Here is an 18,438-nt window from a genome sequence, read left to right as displayed (position 1 = left end):
AGACACAGTCAAGAAAGTAAAGCGGCACCAGCAACAACTCAAAGGCCTTACATATTGGGCAGGCATAGCTGATTAATGTTCTGCACATTTCAACAGCCATACAAAAAGCCTTGTATGTGACAAATTGAGCAAAGTGATATGCGAATTTGCCCAAAACTGCATACTTGCCCAACAGACCAGTATTCAAATCATACACTCTATTGCTTGAAACAAATATATTAAACGTGCTGATGTATTTGTAAAAGGTATATTTGAATTGGATTAGCCTATCTTTATCAGCCATTTTCTCAAAATGACATGTTCACCGTGCGCCAATTATTTTTTCTCCACATTATTCCACACACAGGTTCTTAGGTCTTCTAGTCAGACTAAGAGGCTTTTTTTGATATCTTGTGTCATTTTGATTTTAAATGTCATTTTGTCGCAAAATATGCATCTGTCATACATGTGAAATAGTATGCATACAATTTTTTTCCCCAACTAAAATCAGTGGTGGAAAAAGTACCCAATTGTCATACTTGAGTAAAAGTAAAGATACCTTAATAGAAAATGACTCAAGTAAAAGTGAAAGTCGCCCAGTCAAATATTACTTGAGTTAAATTCTAAAAGTATTTGGTTTTAAATATACTTAAGTATCAAAGTAAATGTAATTGCTAAAATGTACCTAAGTATCAGAAGTAAAAGTACAAATAATTTCAAATTCCTTATATTAAGCAAACTAGACAGCACCATTTTCTTGTTTTTTTATTTACAGAAGGCCAGGGGCACGGGCCAACACTCAGACATCATTTACAAACGAAGCATGTGTGTTTAGTGAGTCCGCCAGATCAGAGGCAGTAGGGATGACCAGGGATGTTCTCTTGATAATTGTGTGAATTGGACCCTTTTCCTGTCCTGCTAAGCATTCAAAATGTAACAAGTACTTTTGGGGGTCAGGGAAAATGTATGGAGTAAAAATAAAATAAAATTCTTTAGGAATGTAGTGAAGTAAAATTAAAACTTGTCAAAAAATATAAATAGTAAAGTAAAGTATTTTTACTTAAGTACTTTACACCACTGACTAAAATGGATGTTTAATGACATAATGGAAATGACATTTGTCTATGGCGGTCTGGGAAAAATGTCAAAAATATATACATTCCTGAATAGTACGATTGCAGCCATTATCAGATTCTAGACAAATCAAATACAATTGTAATACTGGTAAAATGGTTTTTCAATAAGTTTTAATTTCTGAAATCTTGTAGGGCCAAAGTGCCCGAAGTTACAGAATCACCCAGTGACCATGTTGATCATTTTGCATTTGTCTAACTACTGTTACCAACTTTCATGTAGACCCACTACTTATGTTTAGTCTGGAAGATATTGCAAAACATGTTGATTCTCTCATTATCACTGTGTTGACTCACACTGCTTTTTAAAAACTATTTTGCATGGGTGAGCCTGACTGATGCCACACACAACTAACTCAAGCTGAACTGAAAGAGGTGGCTGCAGCTTTGGTCCATGTTGTGTCTAGAACCGTCTCCACACTGACAAGAAAACACGCACTACTGTGAAGGATCCTGCCAGACCCAAATGCTTAAAATGGCACAATTACATAAGAGGCTGTCTGTTTGACAATGTGTTTATCAAAATGAAACCACCAGAACACAATCCCTCACAATGTCGACTAAAAACAGTGGAAGTGCCAGTTCCAACATCATAAGTTGTGTACTCTGCAAGGTCTGAACTACATGTTCTCTGTGGTATTATATTGCATTTGGCCAGTTCATTAGGTACACCACCCCATTCGCTCCCATGGAAAGTGAGTCACGTGGCCGTGACTTGCTATATACAGTGAGGGAAAAAAGTATTTGATCCCCTGCTGATTTTGTACGTTTGCCCACTGACAAAGACATGATCAGTCTATAATTTTAATGGTAGGTTTATTTTGAACAGTGAGAGACAGAATAACAACAAAAAAAAACAGAAAAACACATGTCAAAAATGTTTAAAATTGATTTGCATTTTAATGAGGGAAATAAGTATTTGACCCCCTCTCAATCAGAACGATTTCTGGCTCCCAGGTGTCTATTAACAGGTAATGAGCTGAGGTTAGGAGCACACTCTTAAAGGGAGTGCTCCTAATGTCAGCTTGTTACCTGTATAAAAGACACCTGTCCACAGAAGCAATCAATCAATCAGATTCCAAACTCTCCACCATGGCCAAGACCAAAGAGCTCTCCAAGGATGGTGTTTTCTGCTAAGGGGACAGGACAACTTCACCGCATCAAAGGGACGATGGACGGGGCCATGTACCGTCAAATATTGGGTGAGAACCTCCTTCCCTCAGTCAAGGCATTGAAAATGGGTCGTGGATGGGTATTCCAGCATGACAATGACCCAAAACACACGGCCAAGGCAACAAAGGAGTGGCTCAAGAAGAAGCACATTAAGGTCCTTGAGTGGCCTAGCCAGTCTCCAGACCTTAATCCCATAGAAAATCTGTGGAGGGAGCTCAAGGTTCGAGATGCCAAACGTCAGCCTCGAAACCTTAATGACTTGGAGAAGATCTACAAAGAGGAGTGGGACAAAATCCCCCCTGAGATGTGTGCAAATCTGGTGGCCAACTACAAGAAACGTCTGACCTCTGTGATTGCCAACAAGGGTTTTGCCACCAAGTACTAAGTCATGTTTTGCAGAGGGGTCAAATACTTATTTCTGTAATTAAAATGCAAATCAATTTATAACATTTTTGACATGCGTTTTTCTGGATTTTTTTGTTGTTATTCTGTCTCTCACTGTTCAAATAAACCTACCATTAAAATTATAGACTGATCATCTCTTTGTCAGTGGGCAAACGTACAAAATCAGCAGGGGATCAAATACTTTTTTCCCTCACTGTAAAGCAGGCAGACAGGCATCAATGCATTCCGTTACTGTTCGATTAAACGTTAGAATGGGCAAAACGAGTGACCTAAAGAGACTTTGAGCGTGGTATGATTGTTGGTGACAGACGTACTGGTTCCATTATCTCAGAAACAGCCGTCCTCCTGGGCTTTTCAACACGACAGTGTCTAGGGTTTACCAAGAATGGTGCGACAAATAAAAAACATCCAGTCAGCAGCAGTCCTTTGGGCGAAAACAACTTGCGGATGAGAGAGGTCGAAGTAGAATGGCAAGAATCAAGCTAACAGGCGGGTCACAAACAGGCAAATAACCTTGCAGTACAACAGTGGTGTGCAGAACGGCATCTCGGAAAGCACAACTCGTCGGTCCTTGTCATGGATGGGCTATTGCAGCAGAAGACCACACCGGGTTCCACTCCTATCAGCTAAAATCAAGAAGAAGCGGCTCCAGTGGGCACACGATCGCCAACACTGGACAATTGAGGAGTGTAAAAACATTGCCTGGTCTAAAGAATCCCGTTGTGTCATGCTGAGTCAGGATTTGGCATAAGCAGCATGAGTCCATGGCCCCAACCTGCCTGGTGTCAACGGTACAGGCTGGTGGCGGCAGTGAAATAGTGTGGGGAATGTTTTCCTGGCACACGTTAAGGTCCCTTGATACCAATTGAGCAATATTTGAAACACACGCCTTGTAGAATCCATGCCCCCAAAGAATTCAGGCTGTTCAGGAGGCAAAGGCGGGTCCGACCCGGTACTAGATGGGTGTGCCCAATAAACTGGCCACTGAGTGTATATACAGTGGGGAGTACAAGTATTTGATACACTGCCGATTTTGCAGGTTTTCCTACTTACAAAGTAGAGGTCTGTCATTTTTATCATAGGTACACTTCAACTGTGAGTGACGGAATCTAAAACAAAAATCCAGAAAATCACATTGTATGATTTTTAAGTAATTAATTTGCATTTTATTGCATGACATAAGTATTTGATACACCAGAAAAGCAGAACTTCATATTTGAGACAGAAACCTTTGTTTGCAATTACAGAGATCATACGTTTCCTGTAGGTCTTGACCAGGTTTGCACACACTGCAGCAGGGATTTTGGCCCACTCCTCCATACAGACCTTCTCCAGATCGTTCAGGGTTCGGGGCTGTCGCTGGGCAATACGGACTTTCAGCTCCCTCCAAAGATTTTCTATTGGGTTCAGGTCTGGAGACTGGCTAGGCCACTCCAGGACCTTGAGATGCTTCTTACGGAGCCACTCCTTAGTTGCCCTGGCTGTGTGTTTCGGGTCGTTGTCATGCTGGAAGACCCAGCCACGACCCACCTTCAATGCTCTTACTGAGGGAAGGAGGTTGTTGGCCAAGATCTCGCAATACATGGCCCCATCCATCCTCCCCTCAATAAGGTGCAGTCGTCCTGTCCCCTTTGCAGAAAAGCATCCCCAAATAATGATTTTTCCACCTCCAGGCTTCACGGTTGGGATGGTGTTCTTGGGTTTGTACTCATTCTTCTTCTTCCTCCAAACACGGCGAGTGGAGTTTAGACCAAAAAGCTCTATTTTTGTCTCATCAGACCACATGACCTTCTCCCATTCCTCCTCTGGATCATCCAGATGGTCATTAGCAAACTTCAGACGGGCCTGGACATGCGCTGGCTTGAGCAGGGGGACCTTGCGTGCGCTGCAGGATTTTAATCCATGACGGCGTAGTGTGTTACTAATGGTTTTCTTTGAGACTGTGGTCCCAGCTCTCTTCAGGTCATTGACCAGGTCCTGTCGTGTAGTTCTGGGCTGATCCCTCACCTTCCTCATGATCATTTGATGCCCCACGAGGTGAGATCTTGCATGGAGCCCCAGACCGAGGGTGGTTGACCGTCATCTTGAACTTCTTCCATTTTCTAATAATTGCGCCAGCAGTTGTTGCCTTCTCACCAAGCTGCTTGCCTATTGTCCTGTAGCCTATCCCAGCCTTGTGCAGATCTACAATTGTATCCCTGATGTCCTTACACAGCTCTCTGGTCTTGGCCATTGTGGAGAGGTTGGAGTCTGTTTGATTGAGTGTATGGACAGGTGTCTTTTATACAGGTAACGAGTTCAAACAGGTGCAGTTAATACAGGTAATGAGTGGAGAACAGGAGGGCTTCTTAAAGAAAAACTAACAGGTCTGTGAGAGCCGGAATTCTTACTGGTTGGTAGGTGATCAAATACTTATGTCATGCAATAAAATGCAAATTAATTACTTAAAAATCATACAATGTGATTTTCTGGATTTTTGTTTTAGATTCCGTCTCTCAGAGTTGAAGTGTAACTATGATAAAAATTACAGACCTCTACATGCTTTGTAAGCAGGAAAACTTGCAAAATCGGCAGTGTATAAAATACTTGTTCTCACCACTGTATTTAGCTGTAGAGGGATGAGTGTGTTGATTACCTATGCCACCCCAGGTTTAAACGAGAGCATGTGGAGCTCTGCCTAGTAATACAGTACAATACAGGTTCTTAGATCTGGTGGGAATTCCCACTGTTTCACCCAGGGAAGAGGCTGAGACTGGAATAACTTTCTGGAATGTATTTATTTTAATGTCACTTTTAAAAGGTAGAGTCGGCGATATGGCATAGACACAGACGTAAAGGCATCCTTTCTGGTCAGAGGCAACCTACCATGAGTTGGGCTAACACGAACAAAAGGGGTGGGTTAACAGCATGACATTGTGTTTAATGAACAGTGAGCCTCAAAAGTACTGGGACAATGACACATTTTTTGTTGTTTTGGCTCTGTACTCCTGTACATTGGATTATAAATGTTACATTGACTAGTAGGTCATTAAGTGCAGACTGTCAGCTTTAATTTGAAGGTATTTTCATCCATATCGGGTGAACCGTTTATAAATTACAGCACGCTTTGTACATAGTCCCCCCATTTTAGGGGAGCAAAAGTATTGGTATTTAGTCAGCCACCAATTGTGCAAGTTCTCCCACTTAAAAAGATGAGAGAGGCCTGTAATTTTCATCATAGGTACACGTCAACTATGACAGACAAATTGAGAAATAAAATCCAGAAAATCACATCGTAGGATTTTTAATTAATTAATTTGCAAATTATGGTGGAAAATAAGTATTTGGTCAATAACAAAAGTTTCTCAATACTTTGTTATATACCCTTTGTTGGCAATGACACAGGTCAAACGTTTTCTGTAAGTCTTCACAAGGTTTTGGTGAACTTGTTATCAGTATAAAAGACACCTGTCCACAACCTCAAACAGTCACACTCCAAACTCCACTATGGCCAAGACCAAAGAGCTGTCAAAGGACACCAGAAACAAAATTGTAGACCTGCACCAGGCTGGGAAGACTGAATCTGCAATAGGTAAGCAGCTTGGTTTGAAGAAATCAACTGTGGGAGCAATTATTAGGAAATGGAAGACATACAAGACCACTGATAATCTCCCTCGATCTGGGGCTCCACGCAAGATCTCACCCCGTGGGGTCAAAATGATCACAAGAACGTTGAGCAAAAATCCCAGAACCACACGGGGGGACCTAGTGAATGACCTGCAGAGAGCTGGGACCAAAGTAACAAAGCCTACCATCAGTAACACACTACGCCGCCAGGAACTCAAATCCTGCAGTGCCAGACGTGTCCCCCTGCTTAAGCCAGTACATGTCCAGGCCCGTCTGAAGTTTGCTAGAGTGCATTTGGATGATCCAGAAGAGGATTGGGAGAATGTCATATGGTCAGATGAAACCAAAATAGAACTTTTTGGTAAAAACTCAACTCGTCGTGTTTGGAGGACAAAGAATGCGGAGTTGCATCCAAAGAACACCATACCTACTGTGAAGCATGGATGTGGAAACATCATGCTTTGGGGCTGTTTTTCTGCAAAGGGACCAGGACAACTGATCCGTGTAAAGGAAAGAATGAATGGGGCCATGTATCGTGAGATTTTGAGTGAAAACCTCCTTCCATCAGCAAGGGCATTGAAGATGAAACGTGGCTGGGTCTTTCAGCATGACAATGATCCCAAACACACCGCCCGGGCAACGAAGGAGTGGCTTCGTAAGAATCATTTCAAGGTCCTGGAGTGGCCTAGCCAGTCTCCAGATCTCAACCCCATAGAAAATCTTTGGAGGGAGTTGAAAGTCCGTGTTGCCCAGCGACAGCCCCAAAACATCACTGCTCTAGAGGAGATCTGCATGGAGGAATGGGCCAAAATACCAGCAACAGTGTGTGAAAACCTTGTGAAGACTTACAGAAAACGTTTGACCTGTGTCTTTGCCAACAATGGGTATATAACAAAGTATTGAGAAACTTTTGTTAATGACCAAATACTTATTTTCCACCATAATTTGCAAATAAATTCATAAAATCCTACAATGTGATTTTCTGGATTTTTTTTCTTCTCATTTTGTCTGTCATAGTTGACGTGTACCTATGATGAAAATTACAGGCCTCTCTCATCTTTTTAAGTGGGAGAACTTGCACAATTGGTGGCTGACTAAATACTTTTTTTCCCCACTGTAAGTTCACAGCTGATACATCAGGAAAACCTATACACGGCTCAGAGCATTGGTTCAAAAGGGGGAATAGGGTTCACTTCCCATAGATGTCATACCCTACTGCTACATAGCTGTACCCAAACTTCACTAATGAACAGTCCCTTACACCAAAAAATACATGTGAAATTTTATTTTTCACATGTTGAGCTTAAATTGCACGTGAAATCATACTTTCACATGTATTACATTTAGAAATCACATGTTAACACCACCTTTTCAAATGTTTTCACGTGAAAAACAAATCACATTTGCAGTTTCACATGTAAGAAAACTCCATGTGAAAATCTAACTTTCACATGTGGAATTGTAAGTTCACATATGGGGGTGAAATAGTGTTATTCTCCTCACATGTGAAAAGGTGGTGTTAACATGTTGCAGTAGCAACGTTTCAACATGTGGAAATGCAAATTCTGTAATGCCATTCTGTAAAAAGGTTATTTAGCCTACCTGAGTATAATAATTCAATACATCTTTGTTATTTCTGAGCCATCCACTCCATTATTATTGTAGTCCTCCCATGGTGTTGCATTCAGAAGAAGAATGGCGCCGGAGAAGATGGCTGCCGTTTTACAGCCCTCTAACCAATTGTACTATTATGTGTGTTTTTCCGCGTTATTTGTAATTTATTTTGTACATAATGTTTCTGCCATCGTCTCTTATAACCAAAAAGAGCTTCTGGATATCAGGACAGCGATTACTCACCTCGTATTGGACAAATAATTTTTCTTCAACGAGGCGGCCGCGAAGGATATCCTACAGACACCCGACAAGGCCCAAATCCCCGTCATTCGCATGAGGAAGAGACGGAGATATCGTGGACGTAGGTCGGGGTGCCTTGTAAGGATCCGACGGCGAGCGAGTAAACTGCCGCTCCCATCAATCCTATTAGCCAATCTTCAATCATTGGAAAATAAATTGGATGACCTAAGATTACGGTTATCCTACCAACGGGACAACTGTAATATCTTATGTTTCACCGAGTCGTGGCTGAACGACGACATGGATAACATACAGCTAGCGGGCTATACGCTACATCGGCAGGATAGAACGGCTGACTCCGGTAAGACAAGGGGTGGCGGTCTGTGTATATTTGTAAACAACAGCTGGTGCACAAAATCAAATACTAAGGAAGTCTCTAGGTTTTGCTCGCCTGAGGTAGAGTATCTTATGATAAGCTGTAGACCACACTATTTACCAAGAGAGTTTATCTATATTTTTCATAGCTGTCTATTTACCACCACAAACCAATGCTGGCATTAAGATTGCACTGAATGAGCTGTATAAGGCCATAAGTCAACAGGAAAACGCTCATCCAGAGGCAGCGCTCCTAGTGGCCGGGGACTTTAATGCAGGGAAACTTAAATCCGTTCTGCCTAACTTCTACCAGCATGTTAAATGTGCAACCAGAGGAAAAAAAACTCTAGACCACCTTTACTCCACACACAGAGACGCATACAAAGCTCTCCCTCGCCCTCCATTTGGCAAATCTGACCATAACTCTATCCTCCTGATTCCTGCTTATAAGTAAAAACTAAAGCAGGAAGCACCAGTGACTCGGTTAATAAAAAAGTGGTCAGATGACGCAGATGCTAAGCTACAGGACTGTTTTGCTAGCACAGACTGGAACATGTTCCGGGATTCTTCAGATAGCATTGAGGCGTACACCACATCAGTCACTGGCTTCATCAATAAGTGCATCGATGATGTCGTCCCCACAGTGACCGTACGTACATACCCCAACCAGAAGCCATGGATTACAGGAAACATCCGCACTGAGCTAAAGGGTAGAGCTGCCGCTTTCAAGGAGCAGGATTCTAACCCGGACACTTATAAGAAATCCCGCTATGCCCTCCGACGAACCATCAAACAGGCAAAGAGTCAATACAGGACTAAGATTGAATCGTACTACACCGGCTCTGACGCTCGTCGGATGTGGCAGGGCTTGAAAACTATTACAGACTACAAAGGGAAGCACAGCCGCGAGCTTCCCAGTGACACAAGCCTACCAGACGAGCTAAACCACTTCTATGCTCGCTTCGAGGCAAGCAACACTGAAGCATGCATGAGAGCACCAGCTGTTCCGGATGACTATGTGATCACGCTCTCCGTAGCCGATGTGAGTAAGACTTTTAAGCAGGTCAACATTCACAAGGCCGCAGGGCCAGACGGATTACCAGGACGTGTACTCCGAGCATGTGCTGACCAACTGGCAAGTGTCTTCACTGACATTTTAAACATGTCCCTGACTGAGTCTGTAATACCAAGCAGACCACGTTTCAAGCAGACCACCATAGTCCCTGTGCCCAAGGAAACTAAGATAACCTGCCTAAATGACTACCGACCCGTAGCACTGACGTCTGTAGCCATGAAGTGCTTTGAAAGGCTGGTCATGGCTCACATCAACACCATTATCCCAGAAACCCTAGACCCACTCCAAATTGCATACCGCTCCAACAGATCCACAGATGATGCAATCAATATTGCACTCCACACTGCCCTTTCCCACCTGGACAAGAGGAACACCTACGTGAGAATGCTATTCATTGACTACAGCTCAGCATTCAACACCATAGTGCCCTCAAAGCTCATCACTAAGCTAAGGATCCTGGGACTAAACACCTCCCTCTGCAACTGGATCCTGGACTTCCTGACGGGCCGCCCCCAGGAGGTAAGGGTAGGTAACAACACATCTGCCACACTGATCCTCAACACAGGGGCCCCTCAGGGGTGCGTGCTCAGTCCCCTCCTGTACTCCCTGTTCACCCATGACTGCATGGCCAGGCACAACTCCAACACCATCATTAAGTTTGCCGACGACACAACAGTGGTAGGCCTGATCACTGACAACGATGAGACAGCCTATAGGGAGGAGGTCAGAGACCTGGCCGTGTGGTGCCAGGATAACAACCTTTAGTTTTATTAAAAATAAATGCACTGTTGGTTAAGGGCTGTAAGTAAGCATTTCACTGTAATGTCTGCACCTGTTGTATTCGGCGCATGTGGCCAATAAAAGTTGATTTGATTTGATTGATATACATGTATACTTAGCGCCACCACTAGGGAGAGGTATTCTGAGTTTTAATGCTGCAGGCATACGTTGGTCCGTGACCGTTGGAAGCCCAGTGAAAAAGAACAGAGAAGCTAGCTCGCCGTCTCCTTATTTTGTATCCTGTTTTCCGGTTTGTACGCATGGTTTTCAAAATCTAGAGAGAACAAGTTTAACTAAAAACTTGAGTTCTGGTCATTTTGATGTATAGTTTAATTGTTTTGACTGAGTAAAAAACAAGGGAGATTTACCCATTTACACAAGTGAAGCCAAGCTAAGTAGCTAGCTAGCACACTTTTGTATGCAAGTCAATGAGAACAAGATGGCATTTCAGATTATTTTCTTTTCGTTATAAATGTTTTGGCTCATACATTTTTTATATTGTTTTTTACAAACAAGGGCTCAGAGTGCATTTACATATGTACATATGAAGCATGATAATGAAATGTATTTTAGGTAACTTTGAGAAAAAATAAGAAACCCCGTACATTGGTTACTTTTTATTAGATTTGTTTCTAATGGTTGCATGCTAATTGCTAACCGCTAGCTACCTGATAGGCGATAGCAAAATGTTGTCCTAACTAGCTATTTTTAGCTTCTGTTATTGTTGGCTGTCCATTGGTTATTGTTACATTTAATACACAGGTCTGAAAGGGATTTTAATGTACACAGAACGAAAATATAAAACGCAACATGGAACAATTTCAAAGATTTTACTGAGTTAAAGTTCATAAGGAAATCAGTCAATTGAAATTAATAATTAGGTCCTAATCTATGGATTTTACATGACTAGGAATACATATGCATTTGTTGGTCACAGATAGCTTTTTTTTTTTAATGTAGGGGCGTGGATCAGTGCGACACATCTCCTTCGCATAGAGTTGATCGGGCGGTTGATTGTGGGCCGTGGAATGTTGGCTGTGTGAAGTTGCTCGATATTGGCAGGAACTGGAACACGCTGTTGTACACGTCGATCCAGAGCATCCCAAACATGCTAAATGGGTGACATGTCTGGTGAGTATGCAAGCCATGGAAGAACTGTGACATTTTCAGCTTCCAGGTATTGTGTACAGATCCTTGCGACATGGGGCCGTGCATTATCATGCTGAAACATGAGGTGATGGCGGCACGACAATAGGCCTCAGGATCTCATCGCGGTGTCTCTGTGCATTCAAATTGCCATCGATAAAATGCAATTGTGTTCGTTGTCCGTAGCTTATGCCTGCCCATACCATAACCCAATCCGCCACCATGGGGCACTCTGTTCACAACGTTGACATCAGCAAACCTCTCGCCCACACGATGCCATACACGCTGTCTGCCATCTGCCCGGTACAGTTGAAACCGGGGATTCATCCATGAAGAGCACACTTCTCCAGTGTGCCAGTGGCCATCGAAGGTGAGCATTTGCCCACTGAAGTTGGTTACGACGCCTAACTGCAGTCAGGTAAAGACCCTGGTGACAATGACAAGCTTTCCTGAGACGGTTTCTGACAGTTTGTGCAGAAATTCTTCGGTTGTGCAAACCCACAGTTTCAACAGCTGTCCGGGTGGCTCGTCTCAGATGATCCCGCAGGTGAAGAAGCTGGATGTGGAGGTCCTGGGCTGGCGTGGTTACACGTGGTCTGTGGTTGTGAGGCCGGTTGGACGTACTGCCAAATTCTCTAAAACAACGTTGGAGGCGGCTTATGATAGAGAAATTAACATTACATTATCTGGCAACAGCTCTCGTGGACAGTTAGCATGCCAATTGCACGCACCCTCAAAACTTGAGACATCTGTGGCATTGTGTTGTGTGACAAAACTGTACATTTTAGAGTGGCCTTTTATTGTCCCCAGCTCATGGTGCACCTGTGTAATGATCATGCTGTTTAATCAGCTTCTTGATACGCCACACCTGTCAAGTGGATGGATTATCTTTGGCAAAGGAGAAATGTTCACTAACAGGGATGTAAACAAATGTGTGCACAACATTTTAGAGAAATAAGCTTTTTGTGTGTATGAAAAATGTCTGGGATCTTTTATTTCAGATCATGAAACATGGGACCAACACTTCACATGTTGCGTTTATATTTTTTGTTCAGTGTATTTGAAAATGTGTGAATGTGTTTGCTATTGGACTGAATGTAAATATATACTTTTAAATAATCTATACAGATAGAAAAAGCAATGACATTGAGGTTAAAGAACGTACTATATCAATTTACCTAATTTTGCTAACCGTTACTTTGGACAAAATCAAGACGTCAGTATTGTGTAATGCTTTTTTTTTTTTTTTTTATCTTAAATTACAGCTCAATGAGCAAATTCAGAATTTTCTATTAATCGTGATTAATCACAGCAAATCCTGCGATTAACTTGATTACATGTGAAAATCCATTTGAAACTTCACACGTGTCCTAAAACCACATGTCTGACTTACGTGACATTTTTCACTTGATTTGTTCAAACGTGTGTCCGAAAGCCATAGGTATTTTTCTCGCGTGATTTTTTAGCACATTTGGTTCCATGGAAGTTATGGGAACATATGTTTTTGGTTTCACATTGGTTTGGGGAACGAAATCATAAGTTTCCTGACCGGTAAAACTGAGAGAACAGAAGTGAAAATGTAGCCTATTCTGGGATCGTTTCTTTTTAGGTTGTAGGGAGGTGCTGAGAATGCTTTACACTGGTTCTTTGAAGGTTTCCTGGGAGGTTTTATTAACGATCTGAGAACGGAAATTATAGATTATTTTGAGTTTAAATAACTTCCTTAAAAACGTTCACTGAATGTTTCAATAAGACTTTTAATAACACTGCCACTGTCACTTATTTTGGATTTTAAAAAATTTAAGCACAGATAGGACACGTGGGAATTCATTTCCTTAGGCATTAACCATGCAAACACATTTCTTTATTGTGAAACGGCATCAGTGAGATTCAAACCTATAATCTTCTGTTCTCTATCCATGGAATTAGTCCACTGCGCCTCCAGGATGGAGCTTACATGCCATGTTTTGGTAGAGCATGGCGCTTGCAACGCCAGGGTTGTGGGTTCGTTTCCCACGGGGGCCCAGTATGAAAATGTATGCACTCACTAAGTCGCTCTGGATAAGAGCGTCTGCTAAATGACTAAAATGTAAATGTAAATGTAGTTTATTCAAACTCATTAAGATAGAGCATAGAGTTCTGTTGATGCTAAGAAAGGAATGTATATGTTTTTAAATAACTTTCTTAGAACGTTACTAAAGTTCTCTTGTGGTTTTTATGGAAAGTTTTCTTAACGTTCTCGGAACAATTTGAGAACTTTAAAATAGAACCATGAGGAAACCTGTAGGAAACGTTATGCTGAAGTACTGAAATTCCCACAGAAGAACATTGTTTCTTAACATTCTTGGAACAATGAGAACATGGCTTTAAAAATAGAACCATGAGGAAACGTTATGCTGACGTAATGACATTCCAACAGAAGAACATTGTTTCTTAACGTTCTCTGAACTATGAGAACATTCCCAATGTCAAACCATCTGGAGAACGTTCCTAGAACATTACCAAAATTGAAATGAAATGTAACCATGTTTGAACTTTTAGGAAACTTTCTGCTAAAGTAATGTAATACCAAGAAAAAAAAAAACAGCTTTTTTGTCAAGTGCCTTAAATGTGCTGAGAATGTTCAAAAGCCAAGCAACTATCCTGGGCCCGGTTTCCCAAAAGCATCTTAAAGCAAAATTAATCTTAGAACCATAGGATCCTATGGTTCTAACGATGAATTTAGCCTTAAGAAGCTTTTGGGAAACCGGGCCCTGCACCATTCCCAGAAAGTTGCGGAAGGTTGGATGCAAAATAACCATAGCACAACCACGCTCTCCCCCAGTTCTAAGAAACATATGGTTCTCAGAACGTTATGTTCTAGCTGGTAGCTCTCTTGATTGTGAGCACTGAGAGCAAATCAAGCAATTGCCCCCACACATTGCAGTATGGTTCTAGTGTAAAAACATACCTTAGTTACACAATTTAAAAAGGTACATTAATCCTGATGAAGAAAATGTAAGAGTGTGTGAGGATGAGGATTCAGCATGGGAATATAGTATAGTGAGGGCTAAAATGCACAGCACAGGAAGGAATCTCACCGCAAAGAGTCTCAGCACGTTGGCCACCATGATGGACACGGAGCTGCCGGATGCCCCAATTACTCCCACCACCCTCTCCGGTTTGGGAATAATGGGTGGCTCGCCATTGGAGCAGCGCACGTCCGAGTTATCCTTCTGGATGAGGGCCTGGACGAAAGTGAGTGACTGCTCCAGGGCGTAGGTGTCTCTAGAGCAGGTGTCCAGGATCATGGCCCCCAGGGTGATGTTAGGCAGGAGGTCAGGGTCACTGTTGATCTGATCCAGCGCATACAGCATGGCCTCCATACGGTGGATCCCCTTCTCCCTCTTGATCTCCCCACAGGGCACACCGGCTGGCCCACGGGAGTGCACTGGAAACAGGCCACCCAGGGTGATGTCCCCCTCGATCTTGATGGAGTGTGGTTGTGTGCCCTGCTGAGCCCATGACTCTGGACTTAGACCCAGAAACAGCATCCACAGTAACCTGGGCAATGTTGTTACATGACATCCAAACGGTGGATCAAACTGTGATATCATGATTCTGGCCACCAAAGGTTCCTGTATCCAGCGTTAAAGTACCAGGCTTCTCCCTCTAAATTTGATACCTGTGAACAGTAATGAGGACATGTTGGTATTTGGTTTAAGGTCAGTTACAGCTTTCTTCACATCAATTTTAGACAAACAGTTATTTTACTCACTCAGTGTTAATCATACAAATTGATCTGCAAGTGCTCTTACCATGGCAGCAGAAATTACTACACAGAACAGTGCCTTGCAAAAGTATTCATCCCCCTTGGCGTTTTTTCTATTTTGTTGCATTACAACCTGTAATTTAAATGGACTTTTATTTGGATTTCATGTAATGGACATAAACAAAATAGTCCAAATTGGTGAAGTGAAATCAAAAAAATAACTAGTTTAAAAAAAGTCTAAAAAATAAATAATGGAAAAGTGGTGCATGCATATGTATTCACCCCCTTTGCTATGAAGCCCCTAAATAAGATCTGGTGCAACCAATTACCTTCAGAAGTCACATAATTAGTTAAGTAAAGTACACCTGTGTGCAATCTAAGTGTCACATGATCTCAGTATATATACACACACACCTGTTCTGAATGGCCCCAGAGTCTGCAACACCACTAAGCAAGGGGCACCACCAAGCAAGCGGCACCATGAAGACCAAGGAGCTATCCAAACAGGTCAGGGACAAAGTTGTGGAGAAGTACAGATCAGGTTTGGGTTATAAAAAAATATCAGAAACTTAGAACATCCCATGGACCACCATTAAATTCATTATTTAAAAAATGCAAAGAATATGGCACCACAACAAACCTGCCAAGAGAGGGCCGCCTACCAAAACTCACAGACCAGGCAAGAAGCGCATTAATCAGAGCGGCAACAAAGAGTCGAAAGATAACCCTGAAGGAGCTGCAAAGCTCCACAGCGGAGATTGGAGTATCTGTCCATAGGACCACTTTAAGCCGTACACTCCACAGAGCTGGGCTTTACGGAAGAGTGGCCAGAAAAAAAGCCATTGCTTAAAGAAATAAATAAGCAAACACGTTTGGTGTTCGCCAAAAGGCATGTGGGAGACTCCCCAAACATATGGAAGAAGGTACTCTGGTCAGATGAGACTAAAATTGAGCTTTTTGGCCATCAAGGAAAACGCTATGTCTGGCGCAAACCCAACACCTCTCATCACCCCGAGAACACCATCCCCACAGTGAAGCATGGTGGTGGCAGCATCATGCTGTGGGGATGTTTTTCCCATCGGCAGGGACTGGGAAACTGGTCAGAATTGAAGGAATGATGGATGGTGCTAAATACAGGGAAATTCTTGAGGGAAACCTGTTTCAGTCTTCCAGAGATTTGAGACTGGGACGGAGGTTCACCTTCCAGCAGGACAATGACCCTAAGCATACTGCTAAAGTAACACATGAGTGGTTTAAGGGGAAACATTTAAATGTCTTGGAATGGCCTAGTCAAAGCCCAGACCTCAATCCAATTGAGAATCTGTGGTATGACTTAAAGATTGCTGTACACCAGCGGAACCCATCCAACTTGAAGGAGCTGGAGCAGTTTTGCCTTGAAGAATGGGCAAAAATCCCAGTGGCTAGATGTGCCAAGCTTATAGAGACATACCCCAAGAGACTTGCAGCTGTAATTGCTGCAAAAGGTGGCTCTACAAAGTATTGACTTTGTGGCTCAAGTTCTTTTGTCTTATTTCTTGTTTGTTTCACAATAAAACATATTTTGCATCTTGAAAGTGGTAGGCATGTTGTGTAAATCAAATGATACAAACCCCCAATAAATCCATTTTAATTCCAGGTTGTAAGGCAACAAAATAGGAAAAATGCCAAGGGGGTGAATTCTTTCGCAAGCCACTGTATGTCTTGGCATCAATGGCACATTACCAAACATTATCATTCAAGTGGACAATATAGGACATGCCACTTCAGTTCCTCACCCCAATCTCAAAATGGGTATAAAAATGTGTTTTAAAGTGTGTTTGTGTCAGAGAATATCTACTGCTTCTAGACTTAAACATAGTTCCACTCAAACCCCACAGGAAAGAGAGTCTTCTAAGTAAAGGGTATCTGCATGGAAAAGGTTGGACAAGTAAAACACAGCCAAGAGAGCAGCAAAGAGCATAGTGATAACATCTCATAAATATTGCACAAAAGCTAACATGGACAGTGTTTTATGAATGTTTTTCACGTTCTGTAATACGATTTAGGTTTAATAAAACATAGGGGTGAGAAGTATAATTAAGTGGCATGTTCAAGATACAAATATGAGTTATGTAAGGAACAAGTTATCCTGATTAATTTCATACTGATACGAAGCTAATATAAATATATACAGAAATATTTTTGCTCAGTTTGACTGCCTATCCAGCTTTATTTCCTTCAAATTTCACTGTGTCGGGGGAGATCCAATTAAGTTATAATAGTATAAAAACCTGGTATATGATGTAAATGATTTGGTTTAAGAAGTTTACACAAATGATGCAATGCATTGAAATAGAGATGTGCCTCAGAGATTAAATGTTCAATACACAGTACGGGCAGCAAGGTTAACATTTATATGACACATAATGGAAGAGTAAAATGTGACCTAGGTACTGGTAGGTGAAATCTGAAAAGAGGTCTATGGGTGTAATAAATATAAGAATTGACTGCTTACCTGAACATTCCATTTGGACTAGTCTTGATTTCATCAATCACTCCATCGCTCCCAAACAGATCTATTCCCATATTCAATATGTGATGATATTCAGTGCCGGTTTCTTTGTTGTTTAAGCAAAAAGTAAATCCATTAACATCTCAGATATTATATGTATTTTCCAAAAAATAACTGGAATGGACTCAAATCCTTCAATAACATAACATTTGTTTTAGTTAGCAAAAAAGTATAGAACATTTTGGCTTTCGAGGCTTTAGTGTATAGCATCGTCTGGCTCACGGAAAAGTCGAAAAAGCACAATATTACACCACTGAGATTCTACAAATCACTGCCAAATCCCTTAAAAGCTCTCTCCCACTTGCTCTCTGTCTATGTCACTGTCCCTCTCTCTCTCTGTTGAACCCTCTTCTCTCTCAGTGCACTAATGGGCACAGATTGAGATTATCATGCAGCAGTCTGTGAAGAAAGCCCTAGGTGGACTAGCCTTTATATTTGTATGCAGCTGTCCTATATGTAGTACCCTCCCCCTTTTATGATGGCACTCCGTCACTTTGCAGGGGAGATTAGAAAGGCAGTGATTTGAGAATACATTCTCATTCACACCTGTAGAATATCATGTTCTACCAACTAAAACAGGAACATTTTCAACTAAAACAATAGTGATTCA

The 18,438-nt window shown here is 41.9% G+C and overlaps 1 protein-coding gene across 1 annotated transcript in view; it reads right to left on the bottom strand.

Moving 5' to 3' along the window:
- LOC121578261 (metabotropic glutamate receptor 6-like) overlaps positions 1-18,232 on the bottom strand; it is a 40,443-nt gene extending 22,211 nt beyond the window's left edge. Inside the window, exons 1-2 of the mRNA XM_041892492.1 lie at positions 17,772-18,232; positions 14,607-15,190 (exon numbers count right to left, since the gene is read on the bottom strand). Of these exons, the coding sequence (XP_041748426.1) occupies positions 14,607-15,122 (516 nt within the window). The 5' untranslated portion in view covers positions 15,123-15,190; positions 17,772-18,232. The remainder of the gene's footprint in view (positions 1-14,606; positions 15,191-17,771) is intronic.
- Between the last annotated feature and the right edge of the window lie 206 nt (positions 18,233-18,438).

The sequence above is a fragment of the Coregonus clupeaformis genome, chromosome 12 (assembly GCF_020615455.1).
Source record: "Coregonus clupeaformis isolate EN_2021a chromosome 12, ASM2061545v1, whole genome shotgun sequence".
Classification (NCBI taxonomy): Eukaryota; Metazoa; Chordata; class Actinopteri; order Salmoniformes; family Salmonidae; genus Coregonus; species Coregonus clupeaformis.
Note: the sequence above shows the minus strand (reverse complement) of the source record. Positions and strands in the feature narration are given on the sequence as shown.